The 13,668-nt window shown below is 41.7% G+C and overlaps 1 protein-coding gene across 3 annotated transcripts in view; it reads right to left on the minus strand.

Annotated features, from left to right (window-relative positions):
- The window catches only part of DNM3 (dynamin 3), a 168,008-nt gene that overhangs the window by 43,083 nt on the left and 111,257 nt on the right, over positions 1-13,668 (minus strand). For all 3 annotated transcript variants that reach the window (XM_054286143.1, XM_054286142.1, XM_054286141.1), the window contains one exon: positions 9,498-9,609. In XM_054286143.1, coding sequence (XP_054142118.1) covers positions 9,498-9,609 — 112 coding nt within the window. The remainder of the gene's footprint in view (positions 1-9,497; positions 9,610-13,668) is intronic.

Raw genomic sequence — 13,668 nt, forward strand, 5'->3', positions numbered from 1 at the left:
TCAAAGAGAAGAATATAAAGGAAACAGAATGAGATCACTTGTTTCTCTGCTGCAGGAGCAGAGGCTTCAGGAACAAAGGTGTGAAAGTCACCCAAAAACTGCATTGATCAGACACCTGAACATGTCCACAGACAGCTCTTCCTAGTGGGAAATCACCATTCTCCAAACTGGCACTCCTGAGATATCAGTGTCGCACACCAAACACAGAAGAACAGGGAAGACACATCAGTCAAAGGCCACAATGGAGCTGAGGAGTGACCACAGAACAGAACACATGACATCCTGGAAGGAGAGCTATGGAAGAATGCAGCTCCAAAATGGAGGGGTTTACACCCTAAATATGGGCCTTGATTCTGACTCAGCACAGGGAAGGTAATCCTAAACCTGTCTCCACAAAAAAGGTAGGTAGAGAAGGTTAGAGAAATCCAGGACGAACTATGTCAGAGTAGGCGTTGCATATCTTCATTTTAGTCCAAAATACAGTCAGGGAAAGCAACATTCAGCTTCTGCTCATCATCTTGTTTTCCCTTCTAGATGAGAAAAAGGAGTATCTGGCTGTTCACCAGCTGCCCTCCACCCTCCTGTCCAATGATGACATTTCCTGTTACACTGTAAATGCTATGGAAGAGTGAGCCTGGTGACATTTTTGGCAGGAAAAAAAAAAATCCAATTTTTATTTACTCCTAATTTCTATTCAGCTTTTGTGCAATTACTGACTTAGAAGACAAGGAAGGTCTTTTAGGATTGTCCCAAACCCTTGTGATAGTTGTGTGTGATAGTTGTGTGTTTCCTCCTCTGTTCAGTCCCCCTCAGGGGTGATCCCACATGCCCTTCCTGACCACAGCTATTCCAAGAGCTGGAGCCACAGGGACTCAAGCTGCAGGTATCAGCCTGGGCTCCAAAGCACCTTTGTGGCTGAGATTAATACAGCACAGCCCAGAAACACCTTCCTCTCCTCCAGCCAACTTTCAGTGCGCATTGACCAGCTCTGGGAAAGCACCCTGAGAGTTTGGCCATGCTCACTGCCTTCCCCAGGGCAAACCTCACTGAATATCCAGAATGGGGCTAACATTCCTGAAACTTCACAGCCAGACAGCTTTCACCTTTCTGCAGAGTTTCATCAAAATCCCTCATTGGAGTAGAAGTGGTATAAAAACTAGCTGCCCCATAAAAAATGAAGAATTTAAAAATATTTTCAGTATGCAGACGTCTTGCCAAAAGCACGGTAAAGAGCCCACCGTGAATACAGAAGAGAAATAAAAAATGTTTGCTCATTTCTAAATTTCCTGGAGTTTGCTTAATGTCAGCAGGCTCAGCTAAGAGCAGGAACATAAAACCCTGTGACAGCCATTGAACCCCCGACCCCAGCAGCAGCTTTGCTCAGACTGCCTTTGGAACCACTCACAACATCAGCCTGCATCTTGTTACACTCCCTGCCACTGATGCAATCCTATGAATCTCTTCTCCCCTGGCCATTTTTAACTCTCTCAGGACAGAAATTCTTTTACTCTTACAGGAATATGAAGCAGGGCTGCTCTATTTCTTTGGCAACATTTGGGGAGCAAGGTTTCATCTTTTCAGCTTTTGTTTGAAGGAGTAAATATTTAGGAGAAGCAGAAGATAGCTTTCATCTGAAACATGTTTGCACATGCTTGGAGCAGCAGGCAGGGAGAAGGGGACTGGAAAACAGGCTGCCATTTCCTTGCCTGCCTGCCTTTGGGCTGCCTCTGACCCAGCGTGTGCGCATGCACCCTCACCCCTGGGGCTGCTCCTTTACACCAGCACTTCCTTGTAAAACCCAACTCATCTGTTCAAAGCAATGACTGAAACACTGTCTATAAAATTATGGCACTTTTCCACTTGGGAAAAAAAAAATAACACTTCATTTAAAAGTTATTTTTAAACCTACTTGGCTTGAAGCCACCTTTAGTCACAAGTGAAATGAATTCTTCTTTTCCTAGAATTCAATGCCTTCCTTTTCTAAAATAGACTAGTTTAAAAAAAGTAAACTCAGTAAATGCAGAGTTTACACTTCTGACTACACTGTTTTGCCCTCTGACATATCAGCAGTTTGCTTTTCAACAAACCCAAACAAGTCTTTACTTTTTCTGCTTCAGGGAGTTGAGCAATGCCAGAGCAGAACCACTGGATCTGGCCAGGGCACTGGCAGAGCATCACCACAGCCAGGAACACAGTTATGTCTGGGAGGGAACTGAAGCCCTTTCAGAGACATGGCCAGACTTGAAAAGAAAGCACCAGAGCTTTATTCCAGTGTGAGACACCTCCAGCTTCTGGCACTGCCCCTGCATTTACAGGGCAGAGCCAAGCACCAAACACATGAACTGAGAGCACTGCTGTCATACATGAAGGGAGAATGAGGATCCTGACTTCACTATGTTCCCATTTTCCAGGACTGTCTCAAGAGACAGGAGGACATCTGGACTCCTTAATGAAGTAGCTGATCTGGAATTTGGGGTTAGTAACACTAACTCCCCTTTAAATAAAATAAAAAGTTTTTGAAAAATGGGGAGAGAAAAGAAAGTCTTTAATTTAAGCCATTAATATGTCACCAAAAAGTATTTGAAGGACCAACAGGCAAACTGACCTGACAGGAAGAGTATTTTCCTTCTCTTTTCAGGGGGACTCTGCTTTTCCCAAAGAGAAAATGCCAGCTAAATTACACTGATTTTATACTCAGTGACCATTTGCAGGCTCAGCATTATCTGCACAGTGACAACTTCACTGAGATGTGAATATGGAGTTCATAGACTTTAGTTCTACACATTCTGTAAAGAGTATCAGCAAGAACAGCAATGCAAAATAATTAGAAGGCAAGAAATTTATAGTCACTATATGTAAAAAGGAATTTAAAGAGATTTTGGTTTTCCAAGTCAAAGTTTCTCAAGTCTGAGATCAGCATTTAAGTGTTTGGTACTTTGAATCAAGTAGAAATTATTGGCTAACTCGGGGCTGAATGATGACAAAGAAAAGGCGACTTTTTATATTAAAAAGTGGTACTTTAAGCTTTTGAGACTTTTCTGTTGCTTCTGTTTTATTGCTTGACTGCCAAGAGATTCAGAATCAAAATTTCCTAAGGTCCCAGCATCTATCTACTCTTTAACCTAACAGTGTTAGAAGCCCATGGAGGTGGACTCTGGGAGAATGGTTCAGGTTTTGGTATTGTTTTCAAACAGCAGCAGCTGGAGGGCTGTTTTGAGGGGATTTGGTTTTTAAATGGGGGTAAAGAAGGTGCACAGGGTAAGCAGCAAATCTCCGGTGGTGGGTTAGGACAGTCTGAAGCTCTCAGCTCCTCTGTGTTCAGCAGCTGGGCTGAAGCACAGTGCTCTGCACAACCCTGGACAATTCTGCACTCATTCCCCATGCTAGGCTGTGGAGCTCAGTGTTAATATTAGCAAAATGCAGCTTGCCAACATGTGCTAGCTGAATGAGGTAGGTCTCCATTACCTCATTCCACACGACCCTTTTACAGATTTTATCCAACAAAGCTTCTGAAGATATATTTATCTTTAACCATGTGAGAAATCTCACTTACAGTAATGATTGTGCAACAATAAAAAGTAAAAATAAAAATGATTAGTAGTCCGCTGACGATTATAAACCATCTTCACTTCCCTTCCTCCCCCTTTTTCTTACAGACTCATTACTCCAATGTTTATTTTTACTTTTGTAAGTCCAAGAGTGCAAAGCTAAAGGCAGAGGTATAAAAGGGGCCACAGTCTGAAGGGATGGGTGAGTCCCGGATTGTGACATGTGAACACAGGGCAGGATCCAGTGCAGGAACAGCACACTGGGCAGCTCTGGAGGAGGGTTCCAGCTCTGGGAGCAACCCAGGAAAGCTGTGCCAGGACAGGAAGGAAGGATCCTGCAGCTTTTCACCATAAAGTTGCATTAGAAGCTTTAAGACACTGCCATTGTCAATCTGCCTTTCCTCTCCCCCCTGACCTCTTCTCAGAAAATCTCTGGTCACCTCTCAGGTTTATCCATGTCAATTCCCAACTCCACTAGGTACAGAAATCTCAATATTGTGGGGTTTGAGTCTCTGCAGGCAGCTGCAGGTTGGTTCTATCTGTCCAGCTGGGATCAGGAATGATCTGTGTGGAGGAGAAGATGATGAGACACAAATCCTTACAAGGAACTGGGTCAAAGAGAAAGACTAGGATGGTTTCCTGGAGATTTCTTTTGGAGTTCTAGATGACAACCCAGGCCAGATGGAGTTTCTGAACATACAGCAAGAACTGCCCTTGGCTCAGAGTAAAGGAAGAGCTAAGAGCTCCCAAATCCTCACATCTCACAGGCTTCTCCTCTCCCTGCTCATGGGTGTCCTGCTGGAATCTGTCAGCTGCTTCTGGTGCTGAGCTCCCTGGGGTGCCCCACAGCTCACAGCTCTGCAGAACAGAGCAGGCCCATGCAGCTCCTGCCCTCCAGACTCAGTCTGGGCCAGCCCCAAGAGCTCAGCGTGTCCCATCCCTCCCCATTTCCCTTCACAGCAGCATCCCCTGCAGCAGCAAAGCCCTAAGCCAGCATGTTGTAAAGAAACATTATAAACACTACCTTGACATTTTAGTGTACACAGTTAACATTTACATTTCACACCACCTCCTATGTAAAGTCCCTCTCTCCATGCCATCAATTCCCTAATTCTCTTAACCCCTCCGCACCCAACACTAAGAGCACCTTTTCTCAGGCAGGCCAAAAAACAGAGTATTTTTGGTGCTTCTGAGCCCAGCCACTGTGGAGAGAGAAAACCAGTTAAAACCAGTTTAATCAGTTTTTGACCCACTGTGGTCCAAAACTGGTTAAAAATACAAAAATTAGAAGCAGACAAAATTTCCCCAACCGTCAAAATCTTTAAAACCCACCTGGGTGTTTCCCAAATATCCCAGAAAGCTTCCAGCTCATAAAGAGATGCTACAGGCAATATTCAAAGGCTGCTTTCAACATTTGCTCTGGAGCATCTTTTGATGCTCCAGATTCACCTTCCTAAGGGTTAATATACCAAAACAGGAAGGAGGGGGGGAAAAAAGTCACAAAAGCTGTATAACTCCTTTCTGAGGTATGACAAACTCTCTCTGCATCCTATTCCAAAGTGTGAGATGTGCAACTTCCATTCTTAAGCTCAGTAAAAATGGCATTAAAAAGTCCTAACCCTGGGAACTGCATGATTATTCGTTTATCAGATCAACATCAGCAAAACTGTCTTTTTATGTGCTGCTTACTTTCAAAAAAAACCCCTACCCCGCATATTTCAGTTCTCCCTCTCCACACCCCACACCCTTCTGCTGCTGTCCAGCTGGAACACATCAAGGGTCTAGAAGCCAAGTCAAATGTTGACCCCACCCTCCTCCATCCATTTTAAGGCACCTTCAAAGCCAGTACACTGATCTAGTTCAGCTTAGCCAACAACGCCAGCAAATCTGTTATTTAAGACTTTAGTGCTGGGTTTTTATAACTGCCCATTAATACAAGCTTTGATGTATGGTCAAAAAAGCCAGCTGTAATGAGTTTCATCAGACTGTAGTAACCTTTCCTCAGAAGGTCTTTATTACTATACCTTCATAATCTTTGGGCCCAATACTTTTATAGAAGCATACTTACTGAACCTCCTTAAAACCAGCTCAGCAACACTTAACACTCTTTCCCCAAAATTAAAACAAAGAGCCAGTTATAGTTTTTCTTGAAGACACTTTTGCACCCATATTTTAATCACATTTTGCTGTTAAGAGCATGCAGGCAATAGCTGTGTGAACTGAAAGACAAACTAATTTTCACTACAAAGTCCTTCAGACAGGATACAAAAGGATTTTGTAAAAGGACAAACAACTTACTTTGTTGCTCCCCTTTGCAGGATGCAGCACAGAAGAAAGAGGGGGAAAAAAGAAATATTAGTTATATTTATTTTACATGCATTCAGCCTAACTTGTACAGTTCTGGAAATGGCTCAAACCAAATGAGGAACTGACTCAGGGAACATTCACTGAATCCTGCAGTCAGACAGCTTCCAGGGGAACACAGGACATTCACAAAGGACTTAAATGTTCAGCAGAGCTGTTTTCCTCACTGCACAAACATTCTGACTCAGTGCAAACCTGGAGCAGCTCCTGGGAAGTCACTCGACACAAATACAAGGGAGAAGAAAAGAAGGCCTGGAGTGATGGATGGGATGGGATGGGATGGGATGGGATGGGATGGGATGGGATGGGATGGGATGGGATGGGATGGGATGGGATGGGATGGCAGCCAGAGGGATTTTCATGTGTTGCTAACACTGAACTTCCAGTACTCAAAGCAACCAGCTGGGCTGAGCCTTCCACGACAGCCATTCCCCACAACTTGCCAGCTAATGGAAAGTTTCAAGATTCAAAGCATTTTAAAAAGCAAATGTTGAATTTTTAGGTTAGTAATAAAAATAAGGAGGAGATGGCAATGGGGGGCACGGGGGGAGAAGGAATGGGCGGTGCTAACAAGGTAAAGTGTGCACAGCAGTTACGACAAACATCTGGGCTATTATTTTGGTTTAATTGTGAGTTTTGCCATGAGCTGGCATGAACAGTGTATATTATACAGTGGGAAGGCAGCCAAAATAAACACCAGCCTACACCAGTTGAGAAATACAGTCTGGAAAGGTTAGTCACAATGTTGTAGTCATTTTTTAACAAAAAAAGGAGGGTTTTGGATGCATTGCTCCAGAAAGCCAGCAGCAAAGTCAGCTGGTAAATGGATATCCCATTTCAAAGTGAATTGGCCACAGGATGATTTATATCAAGCAAGCTGACTTGCATATGGGTTGGAAAAATAAAAACACTGATTCATTGCTATCTGGGTGGCTGTCAAAGCCCACAGCCTCACAAAGGCAAATGGATTGGGAAGGAGGGGACTTGGAAACTGCAGAGAATTCAGAGCAACACTGAGGGCTGAGCAGAGGTAATTCATGGGACAGTGAATATGGGAACACAGTCACTGTGCCTCCCCATGGACAGAGGGACAGGGAAAACAAGCACAATGAAGCAAGGAAATGGAGGAAGGGGGTGATATATGGCCTTTAAAATATTAATGAGATTTGTTTAGGCAAAAAAGAAAGATTATAAATCTGGAACCTTGGACTTTAGCTTACAGGATTAAATGAACAGCAGAGAATCCATATTAGTGGCAGCAAGTACTGAACCCCATCACCACTGTAATCAAACAACTGTATGTAGCACTACTAAAAAAAAATCAGCAGAAAATGAATATTCTTAGATTCTTAGTTGAGAGATTTGTCCTTGGTGAGAACTCAGAACACAGCTCTTTAATCAGTGCCAGATTCCTACTTCTCCTTTAGTTTTCATTTCCAAGCAGCAATTCTGCTTCTGGTGCCAAAGCCCTGAACACTCAGAGTTCCCAGATGTGCCTCACAGGTAAAAGAGAGAGAAGTTCACTCTGGGAAGGGGCCTGGGCACCTCTTTGCCTTTTCAACTCTGGGATCGTGAAGTTGGGGGGAAGCACTGAAGTAAAACTCGAGTTGCTGCCATTTCCTGGCAGTCCCTCCTACCTAAAAACATGGTCTCTGAATCTTTGAAGGAGAATAAAAGACTGGGGGGTGTCTCTAAAACAATTTTATATTGTCAGAGGAAGGTGTGAAACTGAGGAGCATGCACAGGATTTTCATGAAATGCTGTTCATTTTTATTTAGGGTTCACTGGATCTTCTAAGGTACCTGGAACTTTGGAGATTTTGTTTTGCAAAATTCAAAACTCTGAACAGCAGACTCACAGTGCACATTTGAACCTCCTAAGGAATAAAGTTTTGGAGGCCTAGAGTAGCACAGAGCATCTTTGCTGAACAGCTTCATAAACTACTGGGCAAATTTCAAACTACAGGCATTTGGAACAATAATATTTACTCTTTTATAATGTAAAGATAATTCCAGCTCAAAGGAGAACTGTATTTTGACTCCCTTCTATTTCTTTCAAGGAAGTCTCTCATCTTGCATCTAAGACTCTTTTGACAGACCAACTTTAAACAAAACCAAGAATTCTTTATAAACATATTTTGAATACCAAGTATTTTTAGGGAGAAGGGAGAGACAGGAAGACAGAAGAGAAGTTCAGAAATCCAACTAGTCTGTCTTGTTTAAGGATAAAGCACCAGGTATACCAATATGTTAAAAACATCACAGAACACGAGATTAAACCAGAGGTAGCAAGAGGTTTTTGTGAAATCATCATTAAAACCTAAGCAAGAAAAAACCAAAGCAACACAGAATATTGGTCCAAGTTACTAATTAGGTAACCTCTCATAACAAATCCTTGTTACATAGCTTCTGATATTCTTAGGTAGGAACAGATCTACTGGAACAGGCAACATATGAAAAGTCACCAACACTGTTTTACTTTCTAAAAGTAAAGTCTCAGATACCTGATAGGTCTCCTGTTAAATGCATATTTTCACTATTCTCTAAAAAAACATCACTACCATCATCACTGTTTATTTCTATAATAACTGGAGAATCCACTAGTATAAGAATTTCTTATTTATCTTTTTATGGCAGTCTTGAAACTCTGCATGAACAAATCCTGGAGGAGATGCAGACAGAATTGTACTGGAGGCCATGCAGGCATCACAACCAGAGGAAGAAAAAGATGAAGAGAGAAGACAGCACAAGACCCTGGACTCAAGGAACCTGGCCTTCCCATGGCAAACAATCAGGAAGAAGAGCAAATTCATCTGAATCAAAGCATCATTCCTCAGAGCAGATCTTCTGCCAAAGGCATCCAGCACTCACTGCAGAAAGGTGAGCTGTGAATTACAGAAACTTTAAAGGCTCAAGTGCCAGGTATTTCTGCTAGTCAGCCTTCTCTTTGGATACATCTCAAACCTTCACTTGAAGTAAAACACCAAGATATCCAGGTCCAAAAAATATTAAATAGTAGCTGGACATATTCTGTTTCCCAACTTTCTGTCATTTCTAGTAAATGAATAGAGGCTTTTTTATTGTATCCTGTTCAATTTGCTCCACATGATGATTAGCTGAGTAAAATTGCCTTTGGAAAGGTTTAGCATGTGTTTCATACACAAAAAATGATGCAGTGAATAAGTAAAATAAATATACATGATTGCCTGGAATGCTTCTGTCAGTTCTGTAATCCAGAGCTTGAGGGAATAAACTCTTCAAAGCACATCTTTACCTTAGAAAACATTAATAGAAACAATGAAGCTCAGGAAACCCCAAATTGCTCAATGCTTTTACTACACAGATCCAATGAAAAACACGTTGGAAGCTTTGGTTTGTGGTCGCTTGGGTTTTCTACACTGAGGTTTGACGCACAAATTGGTCCTAAAATATTTCATTATGAATATTTTAGAATTACCACAGTACAATGAAAAAGCTTCTCTTTGTTGAGATATCTGCATCACACACTGTGTTTTCCCAGATGATACAGTTGTGTTTTTGGACTCAAAGAGAGCAGCTACTGGCAAAGCAGTGAGCTTTAACTTACTGAGGATTTATCAGGATAGACACCGGCTCGTAGCAGAGATGCCTTCCAGCTATCCACCTCCTCTTGGGAGTCACAGGCTAGCTCAAGGAAACGGTAATCCTTGTAAACATTCCTAGAACAAAGAGCACCACATTGTAAAACTAACATTTTACTGCTCTCTATCATGCACACAGCATTTAAAATTAAAAATCATTTGGGATCAGGAATTACTCTGTAATTGTTGCGCACAACAGATTTTATGGGACAGGTGCTTGTTTGATAATTACATGGAGTACTTAAAAATATCTTTGAATGTGACAGCACAGCTCTGGAAATAATAATCACCTAAAAGCACTGTGAAACTACTTAAAATAAATTTTCCTGCTTTTGCTAAAACAGAGCACTTTTAGGGGAGAAAAGAGTGTTGTGATGAAGACGACAAACACGTAAGACATGCCAACATAACAGCACAGCTTGTGACGGATTGCTGCTGTAACCAATAAATACCAAAATCATCACTGATGCAACTTCTTCCCATGTGAAGTCCTTTCAGTCCAGTTTATACCCTTTCCAGGTTTTAGACATCATCAGTAAAAGAGGAAAAAACCAGCAATGATAATCAAGATATTTTTAAACAAACAAAACAAACCTCAGATGTCTCTCATCATAGTAAGAAAACTGGGACATGTTTAAATCAAATCTCTTAGAGGTAGTTCACATAATGAGATAAATACAGAGAATCACTTAATGGAAGAAAAGAGAAAGGAGGGAAAATACATCTGTAGGAAGGTGGTGCTTGTAAATTCTTCAGTACACAGAACAGATTTTCCCCTCACGGTTTAGCCATTAGTTTCTGAATTCCAATTCTATACACAGAGCAGATCACTGTAAATTTGTCAGCCAACAGTCTTTTTAGGAAAGGCCACAAGCTCAGCTGAAAAGGGTTAGGAAACCACATTTTGCTAGATCTTAACAGTTGCACAAGGATCAATCTTCCATCCCAACCAGACTGTTGTTTTCCCTCAGCAAGCTGAGCAGGAGAGGGATTGATGGAGATTGCTTCACTCTCAATGACGAGGGGCCTTTGGTTTCATTTCTCCCACATATTCTGAGAGGGAAAAAAACAGAATTCACTGCAGAACAAGGAAATAAAGCTATTATTGTCACTGCCTAGACAAACTTCTTTAGCATTCAGGGACTGGTGGGATTTCACTGCCACACTGCTGGAACACAACTGACTTGATGTGATTCCCACTCACAGCAGTGATTCTCTCTTAACCAGCAATGGCACCTCACAGCCTTGCTTTTTAGGGGCAGGAAACAGGTTAAAAAAAGGTAAAAAAAGTGGAATCGAACCTGAGCAAGAAGCAGCCATGACACCAAATCATTAAATCATCACCTATGAAACCACAGCACAGCAACCAGAGCACACCCACTCTGAAGAGAGCAAAATGTGGTATTTTTTAGCAGGCTCATAGGTTGAATTCAAAACTGCAAAGAATAAAGAACATACTCAGAATTATTTCCTTACATTGGTGATTCAATTCTCACCAAATTCAAAGGGTAAATCTGAGCACCAGGCTTGCACTGGTGCAAAAAGCCAGGCTGGAGGTGCCACCAGGGCATTTCCTTCCCACAGAAACCAGCCCCAGAGGTCACAAAGAGGCACTAATGGGCCTGATCCTACAGTTTAGCCAAAGCCACTGACAGGATGAATAACTGAAAGCTCTGTGGATTCTTTTATTGATGGAGAAATTTAAAATTAATCCTTTTTCTCCCCCGACTCCAAAAATACTAATCCTGTCTTAAAGCAAATAATAGCCTGGATAACCTTATCAGATGCTGTTACCTTAAATTGAGCAAATACCTGCATTTTATTCAATTTGCAATATTGTGGAACTCCAAGTCAGCATTTACTGAACAAAAAAAAAAAGAAGTCAATTTAAAAAAAAAGGAATAAAAAAGAAGCATAATGAAATTGCCAGAGGAAAAAATGTTTTAATTTATTGTTAGGAGAAACTTTTACTGAGATAAGCTTCTCTGGCTAAGATAATGAAGCAGCTATAACTTTGAAGAACTAGGAAGCTGAAATGGTAAAAGGATACTCTCAGCAAAGATGACTAAAAATAACAATACAGCAAATAAAGGCTGTAAAACATAGTGATAGGGAAGTTCCAAAAACACTTATCTGCAAGAGCAAAACAACATGACACCAGCTTGTGAAAACATTTTTTCAGGCCTATCATGCTATATATTACACTTTTTGGCATTTTGTGGCTTACTGCAAGCAGCGTGGCTGTGTGAGCAGGGATTTCAGCCAGGCACTCTGAACACGTGGGAGCTGACAGTCCTGCATTCTGTCCCTGTGCCAGGATTCTCCTGGCGCTGGGGACACCTCATGGCCAGCAGCTGATGTCCCCACACCTCCCAGGTCCTCCTATCTCCCTGTAGGATCTCAGAACTCTTTTTTGTGCAGCTGATTCTATTCCACCACCACTGCCAAAGACCCAGCAGGTGTGAGGGACTGAAGGATGCACACCCTGAGTGCTCCCAGCATTGTCCCAGCAGGGCAGGTGAGGGATGCTTGTCTCCCAGCTGGATTCCTTGCTGCTAGACTGCCCCTGCCTGTCTTTCTCCCAGAAAGGCTGACAAGCATAGAACTTTTCAAAGGGAAAAAAAAGCCAAAGTAACTTCTTTCAGTAACTTCTGAAAAGAGTATGTCCTCTTCCTGTTACCAGTGGAATCTTACAAAAACACATTAACATGTTTTACTCATTAGGAATGCACTGGCGTCTCATGGAAAGCTGTAAAAACCTTCTTGAAAACAATTCAGATTTTCTGTTTTCTTCTCTCTTCCACTTCTTAAAATTGCTGAAGCCATCAGCACAGCACCAGTTACTAGTCAAGCCTCACCTAGGTTCTCCATATGGAATGCTGTGAAGTCATGTTCTCACTCTCACCTCTAGAGCAGCTAAATGGGATGTTGGACATCAAAGACTATGACAGAATAAAGGAAAGCAGGAAAGACGAACTCTCAACAATACCAATCTTGTTGATATTCAGGTATCTGTAAATCTAAGGGACTACAGAAACAAGATACAGAAAATGGGAACATGCCTAGAAGTACCATCTGCAAGTAGTATTTCCCTTGAATATTTAACAATTCTTAAATGTGAACACATAATTGAGGAAACAGCAAAGCTGTGTGCATCTACCAATCTACCAACTCCACTTCCTCCTGGAGTCTCATCACTGTAATTTAAATATCATGCATAATACATGAAAATATCACTGTTGTGGCATATCTGGAAATCAACATAATACTGGTAATAGTGCCTTTCTTTCCCAGAGTGAAAAATACAAAAGGCTACCATTTGTTATTTGCAGATTTTATTGTACTCTAGATAAATAAACCTCAACATGGAACTGCATTTCCATTAAAATTGTAGCCCCACATTTCTCTTCACAGAGAAATGTAAGGCACATCTTCCCAAGAATATTTCTGGGTTTCACATTCTCTGAACATCAGAGAAAGAAAACACAGTTCTTATCATTTGCTGTGCCTGTGCTTGTGCCAAAGTAGAATGCAATATGGAGATTGTTTACCCAGAGTGATGGTGTTTTGTTTCCTTGGCCCGTCGGGGTCAGGTGTGTGTGTGTGTGTGGGGACTGTTGGGTGACAGTCACAAGATTCAGTGTGCAGTGTGTGCAGTTGTGTGCAGAGTGAGTGCTTGGCAGATTCAGTTTTAAATGTATAGAATAATTTAGTATAATAAAGTAATTAATTAACCTTCTAATATCCATGGAGTCAGATACATCATTCTCTCCCCTTCACAGGGCCATCACAACATTGCAATACATAATTACTCATGAGGATGAACTGACAATTGGACTAAAAGAATCATTTCCAGTTCTGGAAGGTTCCACACTGAGGACATGCCTTTTCTAAGCCAGGGCCATCACCTCAAAGTCCAGCAGCCACCCAACTGTGACTTTGCTTAGCCTACAGCTTTTTCACTTTATTTTCACCTTGATTTCTTGTTTCCTTTCCCCTGTATATTTCAGGGTCTAACACAGAAATGTCCATAGATGTTTCCTGAACTCCTCCCATCAAGAAAAAATCCTAACAGGACTGGATTAAGGTATTTGAAAGTGCCCAAGAGGAAAGTGAGAAATGCCAGATAAGTTTGAA

Source organism: Melozone crissalis, unplaced genomic scaffold, assembly GCF_028551555.1.
Source record: "Melozone crissalis strain CALT ecotype California unplaced genomic scaffold, PUWL_Pcris_2 ptg000045l_1, whole genome shotgun sequence".
NCBI lineage: Eukaryota > Metazoa > Chordata > Aves > Passeriformes > Passerellidae > Melozone > Melozone crissalis.